General features: G+C 42.8%; 1 protein-coding gene across 5 annotated transcripts in view; it reads right to left on the reverse strand.

Moving 5' to 3' along the window:
* Nucleotides 1-579: 579 nt before the first annotated feature.
* The window catches only part of Dcp1b (decapping mRNA 1B), a 39,079-nt gene continuing 22,213 nt past the window's right edge, over nt 580-17,445 (reverse strand). For all 5 annotated transcript variants that reach the window (XM_035448924.1, XM_027429269.2, XM_027429270.2 and 2 more), the window contains 6 exons: nt 16,218-16,284; nt 14,366-14,501; nt 8,186-8,314; nt 5,234-6,082; nt 2,893-3,069; nt 580-791 (listed from right to left, as the gene is read on the reverse strand). In XM_035448924.1, coding sequence (XP_035304815.1) covers nt 711-791; nt 2,893-3,069; nt 5,234-6,082; nt 8,186-8,314; nt 14,366-14,501; nt 16,218-16,284 — 1,439 coding nt within the window. In that variant the 3' untranslated portion in view covers nt 580-710. The remainder of the gene's footprint in view (nt 792-2,892; nt 3,070-5,233; nt 6,083-8,185; nt 8,315-14,365; nt 14,502-16,217; nt 16,285-17,445) is intronic.

The following is a 17,445-nucleotide window of genomic DNA, read 5'->3' on the forward strand; positions in this document are numbered from 1 at the left end:
CCTAGTCTCATGCTACCTCCCCTTCAGCATATTTTCTAAATGTGAGTGTCTGTTGAAAGCAAGACCAGGCTGGTCCTACTGTGTGTGTGTCCCAAGAAGTAACCTGAATTAGGGAATGTGAGTGTTGCTGCAAGTCTTGGGCCACTGTTGACACCTTCTAGATAGAAACTGGCTAGATATACCTTCAGAAAGATTCTCTCCCCAGAGGCTCAGATCAAACATGCCAAATGGAGCTTTACAAATGAAAGTCTGACTTTGTTAACAATCACCATTGCTTCCAAGAGCTCAGGAAACCTTTAGTAGGTAACTTGTGGGGTAACATTGCCCCCTGGTGGTTATCAAGCACCATGGCGCACAGAGCCCAACACTAGGAAATTGCTCTCTTTAGCTTGAGCTATTAATAAACAGCTCTGAGAACATCCCCTCCTATGAAGAGCCCAATTCTTAAAATGGCCTTATAAATGTAGGAAAAATTTAATTTTATATGACCTGAACGCAAACCATCTACCCACTCAATTAGTATGCAGGAGAATTTGATTCTTCAAAAACAAGAACAAGAACAACAACAAAACCCCAAGATATTGGACAGTACAAAACCACTTTACTTTGTATTATTATACTTTGTTAAAAAGGCAGGAATGTGTTTGGTCACACAGTTCACAGGAAGGACCTGGAAAATCAATTCTCAGTCTTTGTTCTCACGTAGTTGGTTAAGTGGCTTTTCTCATGGCTGCTTGTGTCACACTGAAGAGATAGGCTTCATAGATTATGCTTAAGAAGCTGTCATCATTCTGGAAAACAAAGCCAACAGGCCCAGGGGACCGTCACTTGAGTAGCAGAAGTCAAGGCTTCCTGCCTGGACTGAGCTGACCTTGGGTTCAGTGCCTTAACTTTGCTGTCTGTGCTGACAGCAGGGTTGGCCGGTGTGTGTGGACGTAAAGGGGCTGGAGGCAAGGTTGGGACAGAGCTGCTGGATTTAACAGTCTGTATGTGAAGACCATGTGCTCATAGCACCCGACACAGATAGCAACCCCGCCACGCGGAAGCCAGCTGTGCTGTGTGCCGGATGGGCCAGAAGGTATGAGTCACAGTCCCTTGGCAACAGCCTAGGAGTTGGCTGGTCCTTCCTAAAAATCCTCCAGGTTGCCCACAATGTCTGCACTGTTGGGGGCATTCACAGGGATTTTACCCACAGATTGGCTTATTGGTACCTTCACAAAGGCAGCATGGTTGTTCCCATGACCTGTGGGAAGTCTCTGGTTTTGGCAAATGTACAGTGGTAGATAGGTAGTCTCTGAGCCTCTGTCTCACTAAGGAGGGGAGAGAACTCTGGGTCTAAGCAGTAGTTCTCTTGATTAATGCTAGAGGCATTCCCCTCCCACTCAAATCCAACAGTTTCTGTAGTCACTACATTTCACCTTCCTGATTTACTCCCTCCCCATACCACAGTTAGCGCCATTCTCACGCCACGAAGAAAGAGATGTTATTTCTGCTTTTCCTACAAAGATGCCCAAGTGACTTTTAGCAAATATATCAGGAAGATGAAATCCACAACACGTAGAAGTGTGAACCATCTAAGTCACAACATATACCCTTAGGGTAATGTGATGAGAATTGGAATGAGCCATAAAAAGCAAGCATCTTTAAAAATCTAAACTTAGGTTTAGTTTTTTCTTCATTGTTCTGGTAAATAAATGTGCAGATATTTGTTTTAAATTCTCACAAACTCATTGGGAGCAGGTGGGCTATATTTCTATCATGGTGCATATATTTAAGATTAGTGACATAATTAAAACAGGAAGGCTCCACATCCTGGACTGCCATTCAGATGTTTGCTGTCAGTCCCATCCTTTTCATTCTCTCTAAGACAACTTTATCTTAGAAATGTTTTCACTAATAGGGACTAGACATCGGCAGAAGAACCAGACAACCACAGAGGCTGGCCTGCTCTCCTGCTGCTGGGTCCGGGGAGGAACAGAGTGCTACAAACACTTTCAAGAAGATTCCTGAACACGTTAGTGGAGGTGTCTGCTTCTGTGTGGTTTCAAGCACTACCCTTTCCAGGGCTTGTCACTCACTTGGGAGTGTGCTCAGATACATGGTGCTCTAGTCTTGACACATTAATCTACATGGTCCACACAACAGGAGACATGAACACTGCAACCAGGCTCAGTGTAACACCAGACCAACACAAGCCTCAATTTCCCTGTAGAATCAGACAAATACAAGGCTCTAATTGTTTTTATACGTGTGTGTGTGTGTGTGTGTGTGTGTGTGTGTGTGTGTGTGTGTGTGTGTGTGTATGTGTGTGTAGATGTGTGTGTAGGTATGGATATGCCACAACACACACGTGGTCAGAAGACTGGGGCATCAGGCTTGGTGGCAAGCCCCTTTACCTGATTTCATTGGCTCATATTAATAGGTTTTCCTATAGGCACTGAATGAATTATTAAACAGTGCATGGCACACTGTACGGTAGGCGCTACTACCACAGTATAGCCGAGACACTCAAGGCAGGGCTGACAAGGCGCCCTATCATTCCACCCTCTCCTGAACAGTAGGTTTCAAAACCATAGCTGAACTATGTTCATAGCAGTCACAGCCGGTGCGGCCTACAACTGTAGCTTGCCCAAGATGGCTGGCTCTGTGACTGCTCCCAACAGTGAGCTCCCGGAGTGCCTTGACTAGCCAACCATCACACACTCCCTTTCCTGCAGCTGGCACAAATCTCTTGAAGGCCTGAGATATCTCAGGCCATAGTAGTATTCTAAATATCACACAGTTAATTGTATTTAGAAGCTATTGGAGGTGGGGGTTACTCTTATGGCATCCAAAGAAGGCATCAGCAAATATAGTCTGCCATGGTGCCCACCAGTAGGTCGACAGTCTTACCTGGATGAGGTTCAGCAGTGCTTCCTGGAGCTGCAGCCTGGTGAGGGGCCTGCTGGCCATGGTGGAGGATTCCCAGTTCTGCAGGGGCAGAAGAAGGCTGGAGGAGGCAGCAGCAAGTTCTTGGCCTCCTAGGGGCATGAGCCCATTATCAGTCTCCCTCAGTGGGGCACAGGTGAACTGTGTGAAAACCACAGGGGGCATCAGCAGAGAAGCCACTGGAGCAGGGACACACTGAGATGAGGTGATCTGCTCACAGCAAAGACACGCACACAAGGCAGGGTAAGGAAACAACCCACGACAGAGCTCCAGAGATTCAAGGCCCTGTTCACAATGGTGGTAGAGGGGCTCAGTGGGAATCACCCCGGCTCAGTGGGTGGGAACGGCTGACAGGTCTGTTCCTGTTCCACTCTTGGGGGTGGGGGTACTACACAGCTCTGGAACCATCTGTGATGCCATGACCTCTGTGTATGAAGCTAGACCGCTGGTGAGTTTAGTTTTCAGGCAACATGCATTTAGGATTGCTGGATTACTCAGCACTAGCTGTCCACTGCCCTGCCCTGAGGTCCTGTCACTGGTGGGAGTGGCAGGATATGCTCGTCAGATGCTCACACAGCTCCCAGCCCTGGCTCTTCAAGGAGACACCTCTCCTGTGACTAGGAGGAGCAGTTATTTGTAGATTTGCCCCCTCTGGTCCTTCTTTGTTTATCTACAAGCATGCCTCCTGCTTCTCCTGGCTGGTGTGGGGGTGGGGACAGGGTGACCATGAGGATGATGGGCAGATAATGGGATGAAGAACAAGGAATGGACACAGGATCCTGGAGCACCATCACTATCTGTCTGCCAAGTCTAATTCCCTTGACTGGCAGGTCTAAAACCAAGTTTTCAATGGCTTTCCCAATTATGCAAGTGACATTCTGAACCGGGTCTGACTGACTCCTACAGCTACCATGTGTCTCTAACTCAGATGATGAAGGTACCTTACTTCTCAGCCTCAGAGTGTTCCAGCACTCATGAGAAGGAAGCTGAGAAACAGCAATTTAGGCATGGCTGTAATTTTATCATCACTCCCTTGGCATCTTTGGGGGCAGAAAGTGGCCTACAGGGAGACAGGATCTTGTTTCGTTTAGCTTTCCCTATTTGCCAGCCCAAAGAGAGGAGTTGAGAGCTGATGCTCCCAAAGGGAGGAGTCACAGCATCATGGGGGAGCACACGTGGGCTGATGGGTACACGTTCCTTATTTGGTTCCTGACATTTGTGAGAACTAAAAACAAAGAGAATTGTATATGCAGAGATCTGAGTCTGATTATTAGCCCTGATTTTCTTATTCTAAACCATCAAAGACAAATGAAAGCAGACATTTAGTAAGGGGCCAGTACTCTGCACTGCAGTGAGAGTGAGGACAAAGCCTCTGTTTGCAACAGGAAGCACCTGCAGTTGTGATTTAATAAAAACAAACACCTTGACTTGGTCCACACACCTAAACATCAAGGTTTGTGCCCTGGGCCTTTGTTTTAAAAATGTGAACAATTTCTGAGGAGCTACTATGTGATAAAACATGTCAAAAAGACCAACATATATATATATATATATATATATATATATATATATAATCTATCTATCTATCTATCTATCTATCTATCTATCTATCTATCTATCTATCTATCTATCCCTGGCTTCTGACGACCCAGTTGCTGATGGGTACAGACACCTATCCTTCAAGAAAGATCCGTTATTTCTAGAACTGACACTCCGTTCCCTGCTCTGGCAGTTTGTGGGTGGTACACTTGTGTCTGATGGATTTTCACAATACTGATCACCTAGAAGGCAATAAAAACAGCAGCATCTTTACTGCCGTGTCTGTTTACTTTAGGAACCTACAGGGTTGTTGGCTGCGAGATGCAGAGTCTGCTTTCTCCACAACTGTGTAAAGTGGCTACTAACATGTAGGAAGCACTCAAAGTCATACGTGGAGCCAACGAACAAGCAATAATCAACCATAGGATGAAAGCCAAGAATCTGCCAGATGTTTCCATCCCAAAACTGCCATGGGTCTTCAGAGTCAAAGACTAGTTGTTTTTCCACATCTGGGCTGGTCTTCGGGCCTTAGGACATGGTAAAGATTTAACTTTACAAACCACCTCTAACTGGCAGAGGACATCAGACTGTAAGCAGACAGGAGCTTCTCTTTCTAGGCAGAAAGGCAAGGTGAAAGACAAAGAGACACACTGGGGGGGGGGGTTTGGGTGGCTGGTCTAAGTGGAAACCCACGTGACACAGGTTCCCGGTAGCAGAGCCAATCCCACTGCATTACGATAGCAGCCATCTCCCAGTATATATTTACCTGAGGAAGAGGAGCTTGTTTCTCCATGCTGGCTGTCTTGTTGGCCCAGGCTTCCAAGGGCTTTTCTGTCCCCGAGCCATGGGCTGACACGGGGAACCTGGCTGCTAAGGCTGGCCGTGGGGCCGCCTGCAGCTGCTGCCCCTGATGTACTACCTGGAGCTTTCTCAGCAGCTCCTGAGTAGGAAGCACACTGGGGCTGCTCTCCTGGTGGCTGGAGAGGGACAGCGCTTGTGCTGGCAGTGCACACTGCTCCTTCCTGAGAGTCTGATGTCCTGGTGTGGGAGGAGGAAGGGGGCCACTGAAATACACCAGCTGTGAGTGAGCCACGCTTTGGCACGGAGCCAGCTGAGTGGCCACAGCTGGGCTGGCAGGTGCACAGGGCTTAAACTTATGTGCTGCCCCAGAAGCACCTTGAAGTTGCTCTAGCAGCTTGTGGCTTCTGCAAGTGCTCTGTGCACAGTGTGCAGTCCCACCGTTCCAGGGTGACCCCAGGTGGACAGGACCAGGGAGAACTCCCCTTGCATGACTGGGGCTGCCACTTTCACAGGGCCACTGTTGAGGGTGCTGTGGCAGCGGGTGCAGCCCCGTGCTCCCGACCATGAGTTTCTGAATGGCTGGACATAGTTGCTTCTCCACGGGGAGTGAGAGCCTTCTGGGATTGTCATAGGACAGGGGGCATGCAACTCCTTGATGAATGGGAAGCTGCTCTTGCTGTTGGTGGTGGTGGTGGTGGTGGTGATGGTGGTGGGTGAATGTCCCAGAGGGTTTCAGAGTTTCATGACATGGAGCTTTGTCTTGTTTCCCAAATAGAGCTGTCAAAGATAAGTGTTGGGGCTCAGGGTCCGAGGTCTGGGGGTGGAAAAAGATATCCAAAAATAGGTTCACATAGTTTGGTTATGGGAGGGAGAGGCTGTGAAGCATAACTCAGCTAACTGTTGGTTTCCTCTGTTTACAAAGGATCAATGACCGAGGTGAAATTTATTAACTCGAAAAGTTCGATACCTCTGAAATGTCTAATATCTTTACAGCATTCTCCCCTCTCTGTCCCCAAGGCTTTTGTTAGACCACAGTATCTGGTCATTTGATATTTGAATGTAATCCTTGAGGGGTCTGCAGCTCACAGATTAGGGGACAAAACTACACTCTATAGTATAAAATGGCCGGTACTTCATGGTAACCCATCTCTATAGCCAGGGCCCATCTAGGGTTGCTGAGAACAACTAGAATGTACTAGAAATAAGCAGGATGTAAGAGCTCCAGGTTCCTGGCAGCTTTCACGGCATTGTAGAGAGCTAAGGCTAGAAAGAAATAAGTATTTTAATCTAGCATGCAAAGACCAGGTGTATATGATGCCGTGGCCTGGCCACTACACCACTCCTGCCCTCCTTGCCCCTGAGCCAGCCCTCTTTCCCCACCTTCTGCTTGAAAACATAAGCTCCATTCTAACGTCAATGTGTCTTGGTTTATCTACTGAAATGAAATAGATTCTCATGGAAAATACGAAAAGCTAAAATAACTTAGAAAACATTTCTTTTTTTGAAAAATTCAAAACAAGACTTTCATTAGTCAAGTCATTTTATGTCTTTGGCTCATGCTCACTTTCAGAACTGATTTAAACTAATTCCTTGAAAGCCACCTCTTTACTTAGGAATAATAACTCTGATGAAGGAACAGACATGTTCCCTTACAATCAACAATGGGCCTTGCTAATTAGCAAATTTTGTCTCTGCTGTACTGTTCTGAATAGCACACAACACACATACCGCCCCAGGTCTGTGGGGCTTTGACTACTCTCTGGCCCAAAGCTAATCCACAGCAGGGACTCCATGCTGCACACCCAGTGCCTGGCATAGTATAGGCTTAGTATAGGGTGGTGCTCAGAAATGTTACATTTTATTGTGCTGCCATGGTGACTGCTCCGCCAGTGGCCTGAGAAGCCACCTATCCCAGAAGAATACGGACCCAGAGGTTTATGCTTCTGCCTTGCCTGACACCTGCTGTTTTAACAATATACGATCTTCTAAGGGGTCTCAGCTCACGAGCCACGAGCCCATCATGTGGTAAATCCAACAGTCCCCGAGGAAGGGCACCGGTGCTGCATAGTTAGTTCATGCACAGAGCAACAAGACCCTGCCTTTCTCCACTGATCTTCCGTGTCCCTCAGCAATGCCAGGCCTTCTCCTGCAGTACGTGGGTCAAGCTCTTTGAGAATCCCAGAGAGGCCACAGATAAAAATCCCCCGGTTTCTGTAATTACTCCAGGTTATATACTCAGATTGGGAGATCTGGAGCCAGGAGCCTCAGATGAGAGAGAACATACGACATTTGTCTTTCTGAGTCTGAGTTACCTCACTTCAATATTATCTTTTCTAGGTTTACACATTTACTTCAAATTTTCATGATTTCAGTTCTCTTTACAGCTGGACAGTATTCCATTGCATATGTGCACCACATTTTCATACCCACCCATGAGCTGAAGGACATTTAGGATGTTTCTATTTCCTAGCTATTGTGAATAGCGTGGCATGACACCAACCGAAGGCAAGCTGACCTGAAAGGGGCGACCTCATGCGGCCTCACTCCTAGACAAAGAACTCCAGTCAGTTAAGGAAAGCTGAGAGTTGGAGACACTGTCTCCCCCACCAAAGAGCACACTAACTGCCTATCCAATACCAAATGGTCAGCACTAGAAACATGTACATACGAGTAACACTGTACACATATATATGACAAATAACCTGGACTGAACAGGTTGTATTAATATAGTTAGGGATATGTAATATCTAGGAATTAAAGAAATGGAGGTCATTAATTTGAGAGAAGGCAAAGGGAATTTACAAGGGAAGGGTTGGCGGGAGGAAAGGGGGAGACATTGTAATTACATTTTAATTCCAAAACCTGAAAAATATGTTTTTTCTTTTAAAAACAAAACAAAAAGGCAGAAGACGCATACCTTGTTGGGCGGGGGTTCTTGTAGCCTGTGGCTACTACTGGGTCTCACCGGGACAGGTTTGATAAGCTTAGGGTTGTCACAAATGGCGGAAGAACTGGTTATCTGTTTTGGCTCAGAACAGGTTTTACACTGGAATGGAAAAAACACAGATACTTCGTTTTTGATGGAAATAAAAGAAGCTTGAGTGTTTTTATACCCCTTCTTGCTTATCTAATTGGTAGATAAGCAAGCAATTTTAAAAATTGGCTATTTTTAAAATAAGTTTTTATGCATGAAGGATAATCTCTTCTACTTTTCTGATAGGAACTGCATTTGGGTAGAAGTCAACTACAAACTTATTTTTTTGTGTGTGTAACTCAGTACCCTAAAATATTACTACCTAACATCAGCTAGCCCCAAGGACCCACATGCTCTTGGATACTTGGAAGGCTATGTATGCATTTACTTAAGAAGAAACCGTTTAAAACAACCAATCTAATAAGTTTCAATGGTAAACAATCACAGAAATAATATAGAGTAGAGTACTGGGAGCTGCTAAAAATATTTAACCCAAATTTGGCCCACAAACTAAAAAGTAATGCTGTCTCAAACCACTGATTTAAAAATTGCTAACACCATTTTTATTAATAGATGACTTCTTGCATAAACAGGATAATTTAAATGAAGTGTTCTGAGCCACTTACAACAAATTAGAATTTCATAAACAGACGAAGCAAGCCTCATCATTTCAAATACTGACTCATTATCACCTGTTAATCTAACCAACCATGCAATTGCTAACAGTAGGATTCATAACAAAAGCGCCTGACAATAATGCTGTGATTTATTTTGTTAAAACATCAAAGAAAACAATACAACAGGACCTTCCAGGCTGCAGACTCTTTTGGAGCATTTGCTTCAGCTGCCCAGCTAATGCCTCATGCCTGAAAACAGTCACCACATCTGACAAGGCACGAGTGACAGGCACCATCTCATCTCTGCAACCCCAAAGTTCTCAAGGGGTTTTCCAGCTACTGGGGCATATTCTCTTATTCTAGCACATGGGCTTTGGGTTGGTTGTCACTGTGTGCACCTGTCTTTTAGATCAACCACACAAAAGTCTAACTGTATTTTCCAAGAGTTCTGTCAATTCTTTGGCCATTAGGCATTAGTACTGAATAGTGTGTGGAATTGCTTTTCAGTCATAAAATGTTATTTTTGTGTTCATATCAAGTGAGTGACAGTAATGGGTAGTGTCACTGCATGGGTTGACTGCTGTCTTCCTTACAGCAGGGCAGACAAGGCAAGGCAAGGCAAGGTAAGGCAAGGCAAGGCAAAAACACATAAGACCCTGACTTATAAAGTGATGGCTAGAGGAGTTGTTAGCCCCTGTTGCCACTTACAAGGAGGTGGTGTTAATTCTACAGAATGATTTTCTTTTAAACAAAGAAAACTGACATTCCCCCACCTTTCCTATGCTTTGAGGTAGCTTTGCCTCCTATTATACATCACTCCTTAGATATTTTTTTCCCTTTTCTTTTTTAGACAGGTTTCAGACCATCCTGGATTAAGTAGTAAGACTTATCTCAAAAACACAAAGCATGAGCCCCAACAACACAGCTCAGTGGGTAAGGGCACCTGCCACCAAGCCTCATGACCTGAGTTTGATCCTTGGAACCCATATGGTGGAAGGACAGAACCGACTTTCACAAGTTGTCCTCTTCTGACCTTCACATATGTGCTGTGGTACCCCTCCCCAATGAATAAATAAAAGGTAATAAAAATTGTAAGCCAAAACAAAAAGCATAAAAGTAGACTTGAACAAACCTAAGTGTATGCCCTGTTCTTAGCTAAAGACTAAGAAGACTGAATGTAAAGTTGTCAGTTCTCCTTTAGTCTATAAGTCCGAGGTTATTTCTAAATAAATACTGCTGTTTTCTTTTCTTCTCCTTTTCCAGGAACAGAGAAGCTGATTTTAAGGGGAAGATGGGCTTTAGAGTGTTGGGGAATGGGGGTTGGGGAGGGGCACTGTAAAAACAAGCAATATTGGCCAGAGGTAGAGTAGAGAGCCATGAAGCAGGCTTTACTTGATGCTAAAAAAATGGTTATGAAAATTAAGGGTACTCTGGGTTGTTAAAATTGGATGTGAACATGCAGGGTACTGTAGATTATTGGTATTCATACATAGTAACCAGACAGGCCAACAGGATAGCAGAAGCCAGATTTAGATGCAAGTATGGGTCATGTTTATGCAGGATGCTATAGATTGTTGGTATTCATACATAGTAACCAGACAGGCCAACAGGATAGCGAAAGCTGGATTTAGATGCAATTATAGGTCAAGTTTATGATATGATAAAGAACTGTTTCAGATCAGTTATATGAATGGGTTCTTAAGTAAACAGTGTTGAGGCAACTGGTACCATTTAGAAAAGTACAGAATCCAAACTGTGCCTCAAGCCACATCCCAGGATAAATCTCAAATGTGTTAGAAAATTCAGGTTCCAAAAGAAAACCTACTTTGCAATCTAGGAAAAAAGAATTCTTAACTATGCCTTAAAACTCAAAACCAATTAATTTCAACTATATAAAAAAATTAACATTTGCAAATTTTAAAAAAATATAAAAACAACAAAACAAAACAAAAAGCTGGCCAGTAGTGACACATGCCTTTAACCCCAGCACTCCGGAGACAGAGACAAGTAATGTCTCTGAGTTCTAGGCCAGCCTGATCTACAAAGTGAGTTGGAGAACAGCCAGAGCTGTTAGACAAAGAAACCCTGTCTCCCAAACCAAAACAAACAAACAACATGAAATGTAACAGCTGAGAAGAAATATTCACACCTAAAAACTAGGTGTCCCCCAAAAATTGAAATATAAAAGATTAACACTCTTTAAAAAAAAAGATTGACACTCTCTAGAGAAATGGGCAAAGTAAAATAAAGAAAAAATAATTTAGAATTTGGAAAATGGGTACGGAAAATTAAGAAAATGTAACTGAGTTTTACATTATGACATCATTAAGAAAATCATGACTTCAAGCCAAAATGTTTGAGCTGAAAAGTCTCGGTAGATTATACTTTAAGGGTGAAAAGAACAACAAATTAGAAACTTAATTCAGTGGTCTTATTATTAGTAGGAATATTGGCCTTATAATTTTTCATCCATTACAGATACAATAAATGAGAAATTACAAACCTTGATATAAGAGATGAAAATCTAAGTTAAAGTTGCATCTTAAGTAGTAAGTGGAGACATCAAAATTAGTTCGTTTTGTTTCTTAACTATGGAAACAAAACTGCAAGCTCCTGGCTCCCTGAAAAGACTCATAAATGATTGACAGCCCTAAAAAGTGTCAGAGCCCTTTGAAGAAGTTCCTGATTGCAGGGCAAATGGGGACTGAGTGCTGGACATGCAATCTTGTATAATGACTGTGGATAATGGTGATGAGTGGGAGAGAAAGCGTGGACCAAATTCAACCAAAACAAAGCTATTACTGTCTTTCCTTGGAGAGTACTCAGACACTGATAATAGAGCGTATGTGCATGTGTGTGCACGCGTGTGTGTGTGTGTGTGTGTGTGTGTGTGTGTGTTCAGATGCATGTGTACAATCACAAACAAGCCACAGTTCACACGTGGAGATCAGAGGGCAGTTTTCAGGAGTCAGTTCCCTCTTTCTGTCACATAGGCTGTGGGTTCCAGGAACAAACAGGTCTTTGACAATCCAGGAATTAAATTCAGGTTCCAGGCCCCTTTTTCTCACCAGCCATCTCATAGGCCTCACACTGGTGACATTCTGTCTACAATATTGTTATGTGAACTCTTGGACTCTTTGCGCTTTCCATAACATGGTCTTCGTGGTATTCTGTAAGCATTTGAAACTGACATCTACTTCCTAGAAGCGCCTTCCTGTTTCTCCTCCTTTTCCCCACCCACCCAAACAAGATCAGACTCCAGGTCCATCTCCAGTCCTGCCTCCCCAGCTAGATGTAGCTGATTCTCCCATTAGCATCGGTAGTTACAGACACCTTCTCCCGTCTGTGCTGTCGCCTCTCATATACTCATAGACATAGACATAGACACATTAGACAGACAGATAACGTACAGGCCATCAGTGAAATGGGCCTGGCATGAAAAAGTGGGAAATGGACAAAGTAATAAAGAACACAGGATTTTCCCCTCAGAATTCTTCTTGTGAAGTGTATCTCCATTTTTGGACATGTTTAAGTAGACATAGTGGAGATGTTATGAAAGAATTTCATGTCTCTTGATAAGGATTAAATGAAAACTTCTGAGATCCCGTCTGTCTCTGGAATTTGGTGGGGAATTCAGCCTTATTTTTTAATTAATTTTTTAAATTGAATTATAAAGTTAAATTTGTATAAATTAAGGCATATAATATGATGTTTTGATACCTATATATACATTGTGGAATGCTAAATCAAGCTAATTAATATACGTATTACCTTACATACATAGCATTTTTGTGATGAGAACACTTAAAAATCTACTCTCAGCACCATTTGCATATGCTGTTATCAGCTGTGGTCACTGCAGTGTGCAGTGGCCCCTTTGGATTTCCCCTCCTCTATGGTGTCGTATCCAGCACACCATAGCCTGTACCCTAGCCTTTAAGAGCCACCGGTCTCTGCCCTTGTGAGTTCTGCTTTTCCAGATTCCTCATGGAAGTGATGTTATGTGGTATTTGTCATCTTTTTGTGTTTTATCCATGTGATCACAGATGGCAAGACTGCTTTTTTCCTTTTTGAAAATTGAATATAGTGTGTGTGTGTGTGTGTGTGTGTGATTTTATTTATCCATCAATCTGTTAGCACATATTTAACTGATCCATGTCTTGGCTGTTATAAATGGTGCTGCAATGAACATGGAAGTATGGATATCTCTTGGACATTATGGTTTCATACTCTTTAGTTGTGTGCCCAGAAGTGGGACTAGTAGGTCTTCTGGTGGTTCCATTTTTTGGTAGGTTTTTTTTTGGGGGGGGGCGGGACTTTGGTACTATGTTCTTCACAGATTGCTAGCAATACTATATACCTAGATTCACTTTGCTCCACAGCTACACCAACACTTCATTATCTTTTGACTTTTTAAAAAGTATTTTTATTTTATGTGTATGCACCATGTGTGTGCCTGGTGCTCATAGAAGTCAAAAGAGGGCATCGGATCTCCTGGAACTGGGGTTATGGATGGTTGTGAGTGCTGGGAACCAAACCTATGGCCTCTGTGAGACCAACAAGTGCTTTTAATCTCTGAACCATCTCTCCAGCCCCTCTTTTGCCTTTTAGAGCTTGCACATTCTACCTGGAATGAAATGGGGTCTCGCTGTAACTTTGATTAGCATTTCCCTGTGATTAGGGTTGTCATCTTGAGTCCACACTGGGCTTGTTTTTACAGTGCCCCTCCCCAACCCCCATTCCCCAACACTCTAAAGCCCATCTTCCCCTTAAAATCAGCTTGTCTGTTCCTGGAAAAGGAGAAGAAAAGAAAACAGCAGTATTTATTTAGAAATAACCTCGGACTTATAGACTAAAGGAGAACTGACAACTTTACATTCAGTCTTCTTAGTCTTTAGCTAAGAACAGGGCATATACTTAGGTTTGTTCAAGTCTACTTTTATGCTTTTTGTTTTGGCTTACAATTTTTATTACCTTTTATTTATTCATTGGGGAGGGGTACCACAGCACATATGTGAAGGTCAGAAGAGGACAACTTGTGAAAGTCGGTTCTGTCCTTCCACCATATGGGTTCCAAGGATCAAACTCAGGTCATGAGGCTTGGTGGCAGGTGCCCTTACCCACTGAGCTGTGTTGTTGGGGCTCATGCTTTGTGTTTTTGAGATAAGTCTTACTACTTAATCCAGGATGGTCTGAAACGCACCAGCCTCCTGCTTCAGTTTCTAAATTCTGGGATTACAGGCCTGCCCCACAACTGAAGACATGATTTATTTACATGTTACCACTGTAAATGTAGTAAGTCCTCTAACTAAATACGATTTGTTTGTACGAAGGGTGTTGATTTCTTAGGCTATCTTTTAATTTCCTGTAGAAAACAGTCTATAGCCTACTACAAGCAAGCAGACCTTGATTTCCCCCAGCTGGACTTTGAAGAGCCTTGAGTCTTTCTCAGAGACAATCTTGTCACTGTGGGTAAGTATGATCAGAAGGAAGAACAGAGACTCACCTTGGTGTACTCATCTTTGGCCTTAGTGAGCATCTGTAAGATATCTACTTCTCTGCCCTCTCCTGAACTCAGGGTCCCTGGGGAGGATTCTGCTCCAGATCCATGACAGGCTTTCAACTGTTCGCACTGAGTGAGGCTAGAAAAACAAGGGAAATGAGTATCAGGAAACTAAAGTCAAAACCAATGCTATTGCTCCAGTCATCTCCCAAGTGTTTCCATCCCATTAGAGCCATCTTAGAAAGATGCTCAGGCATTTGAAACAGAAAATGAGAGATGAGGTCTTGAGCTAATTGGCCACATATGCAAATCCAGGGTAGGAGCCAGCAAGCTATGACTGTGGGTGACAACCCGCCCCACCTGTTTTTGTAAAGAGAAAAATAAACATAGACTGCTCATTGTTGGACACATCAGTCACAGCTGCTTTTACATTGTAGTGGCAGAACTGTTGAGGAACATGGAGGAAACCTTACAAAGACAAACATTCAACAGGGATGACCGGCAAGGTGGACTGGACAACCTCAGATCTTGCAGTTTTCTGGCAATTTGGAGGTACCACAAAGGTCGCATCCTAACACTGACCACATGGTCTTAGATGCTGCAGGGAAACATCAGGAAATACTTCTTTGTTTGCTTTAACTTTCAGTTCTAATTCTTTTGTAAAAGCCATGAAGTTAATGGTAAAGTAAGATTGGTGAAGTCACGAGAGACTTAATTCTAACTAGAGGGATCTGAATCCACACAAATCAACTGCTCACTGCTAGTAATAATCACTCATTTTCCTGCCTGAGCTATTAGGCAGTCACCGCAGAATGCCACCAACTTTACCATGACCTCTTGGCTGAGGGACAGGGTATTTTTTAATCCATATGAGATCCTGCTATTATTATCCCTTGAACAATGTACAACATGAAATGTTTAAGGAACTAGTTGTTATGGTGGTAAATACCAGTTTGAACACACTTAATCACCATCTGTGACTTGAGCTGGTTGTCTAAAATTAGCTTTCACAAGTGAGATTTCAGGAGTCAATTTTATTTATAAAAATGTGTTCCCTGGTTTCCATTTCCTGGGGAGGGGGTGTCACTGTTTCATCTCAGTGGCCCTGGATTTAGAACTGAATACTGGCTCTTGCAGACAGAGCATCTCATCCATATGGGGTTCAGTTAGCCTAGGCAGAGACCCAGCTTCATAAACTCACTTCATTCTGAGGCTCTTGGCCATTTGCATGAACAGCAGCAAAACTGAGCATCCAAATCCATAACTGGGCAGTCCACCAATCTCACCTGGACCTCCTTTTGGTGCAAACCAGGGAAGCTAAGAGTAGGAAAGTCAGATAGCAATGTAGAAGCAGTTCAGAACTAGCATGTGAGAAAGAGATAAAGAGAGAGAGAGAGAGAGAGAGAGAGAGAGAGAGAGAGAGAGAGAGAGAGAGAGAGAGAGATTGTGCACTGATAGCTAAACTAAAAGGATTGTGACTTTCCCAGGCTCAGGGGTAGCCTTTCAGAATGACTCCGCATTTTTTTTTTTTTTAAACTGATGGACACATCCAGAGAAAATACTACTTATTTACAAATGAAGAAAATACCAAAGAAAACCTCCCCATGGAACTGAACCACTCACTGCACGTGAGGCAGAACAACAAGGCACGTTATTCAGACTGTGGATCTAGAGAAAGCACAGCAAGCCGCTTCTTACTCCTTTTTCATCTGGTAAGCAGTGTCCAGTGTTTTCAGATCATGTTGAAGATGACGGCTGAGAAACAATTCCTGGTAAAGTTAGTGTTGCTTCACACACTTAGAAATATGAGTCAAAGCACCGGGTACTCGGAAACACTTGGCCTTTTACTACTTACTTTTTCATCAGTTTTGCAATTCTTTGGCACTCTTCCTTATCATAAAACCAAATTCCATAAATGGACACTGGGGAAAAAACACATCAAACAAGTCATAAGCATCTTCAAAGTCACACAGTGAAAGAAATTCCCTTTTTGTCTGAGAGGAAAATATATAATAATTAATTATGAAAGGAATTCATTCAATTAATGATTAAATAAATGAACGCAGTCATTGGAGTTACATGTCAAAAAGAAAAGCATCTATGCCAGAAGTGTTGATGAGTCTGTGCACACTGCAGTCTGCTTCCTTGGGAAGTGCGGTCTCTAGCTCAACAGGCAGTTGGTAAATGCTTCTTACACAAGTGGCTACAGACTGAAAATGAGATCAGGATTTCTAAACTTCTTGGCTTTGCGATTTCATTGTTTCTATATGCCATTTGCACATTTCACAAACACATTTCATCTTTATTTTTAAATATTCAGAAACCTGATGCTCAATTTATGCCTAGAAACCTCCTTCCCTCTCCGTCTCCAAAGGATATGTTAACTGAAAAATTGGCAGTGAGTTATTAGGGTTGAGAACTAGAAAAAATATATTTTTAAAAATAAATTTCATCTAAAAATGTCCATACAGGAAGTTTACAAATGTTGGAAGGTTAGGCATGACTATTGTGTGACCATTTAGCAACGAACAGAAATGTACTATAGTTGTGATTGATTCATTTAATAATTTTTTAAGTAAGTTGTCTATTAAATTTAGCATATATCTAGCTCCATAACTTCTAAAGGCTAAAACAATCACAGGATACACTTGTAAATATCTAGTTGAGGTCCTGGTCTTATATGCAAATAGTCATATAAATAATACATGAACTAACTTCATTGACCAGCCTGGTCTACAAGAGCTAGTTCCAGGACAGCCTCCAAAGCCACAGAGAAACAAGTCTCGAAACACCACCCCCCCAAAAAACCAACCCTCCACAACTTCTGAAAACAGCAGTAATATTATGATAGAGCAATAAAAGTTAGCAAAAAGTATTTGAAAGGCAAACAAAAAATTTAAACTTTCAAAGTATTTAATTATTTTGTATGAAGATAATTATGGTAGTCTAAGAACACCCTTTTCTGCTCATTCATCTCACCAGTGCCCAGATGGGAACTTTCTGTGTCAGGACACCACTGATATAAATTTCCAAAGGCACAGGAAATGTCTTTTTTTTTTTTTAAAGATTTTATTTATTTATTA

The sequence above is a fragment of the Cricetulus griseus genome, chromosome 8, assembly GCF_003668045.3.
Source record: "Cricetulus griseus strain 17A/GY chromosome 8, alternate assembly CriGri-PICRH-1.0, whole genome shotgun sequence".
Lineage (NCBI taxonomy): Eukaryota > Metazoa > Chordata > Mammalia > Rodentia > Cricetidae > Cricetulus > Cricetulus griseus.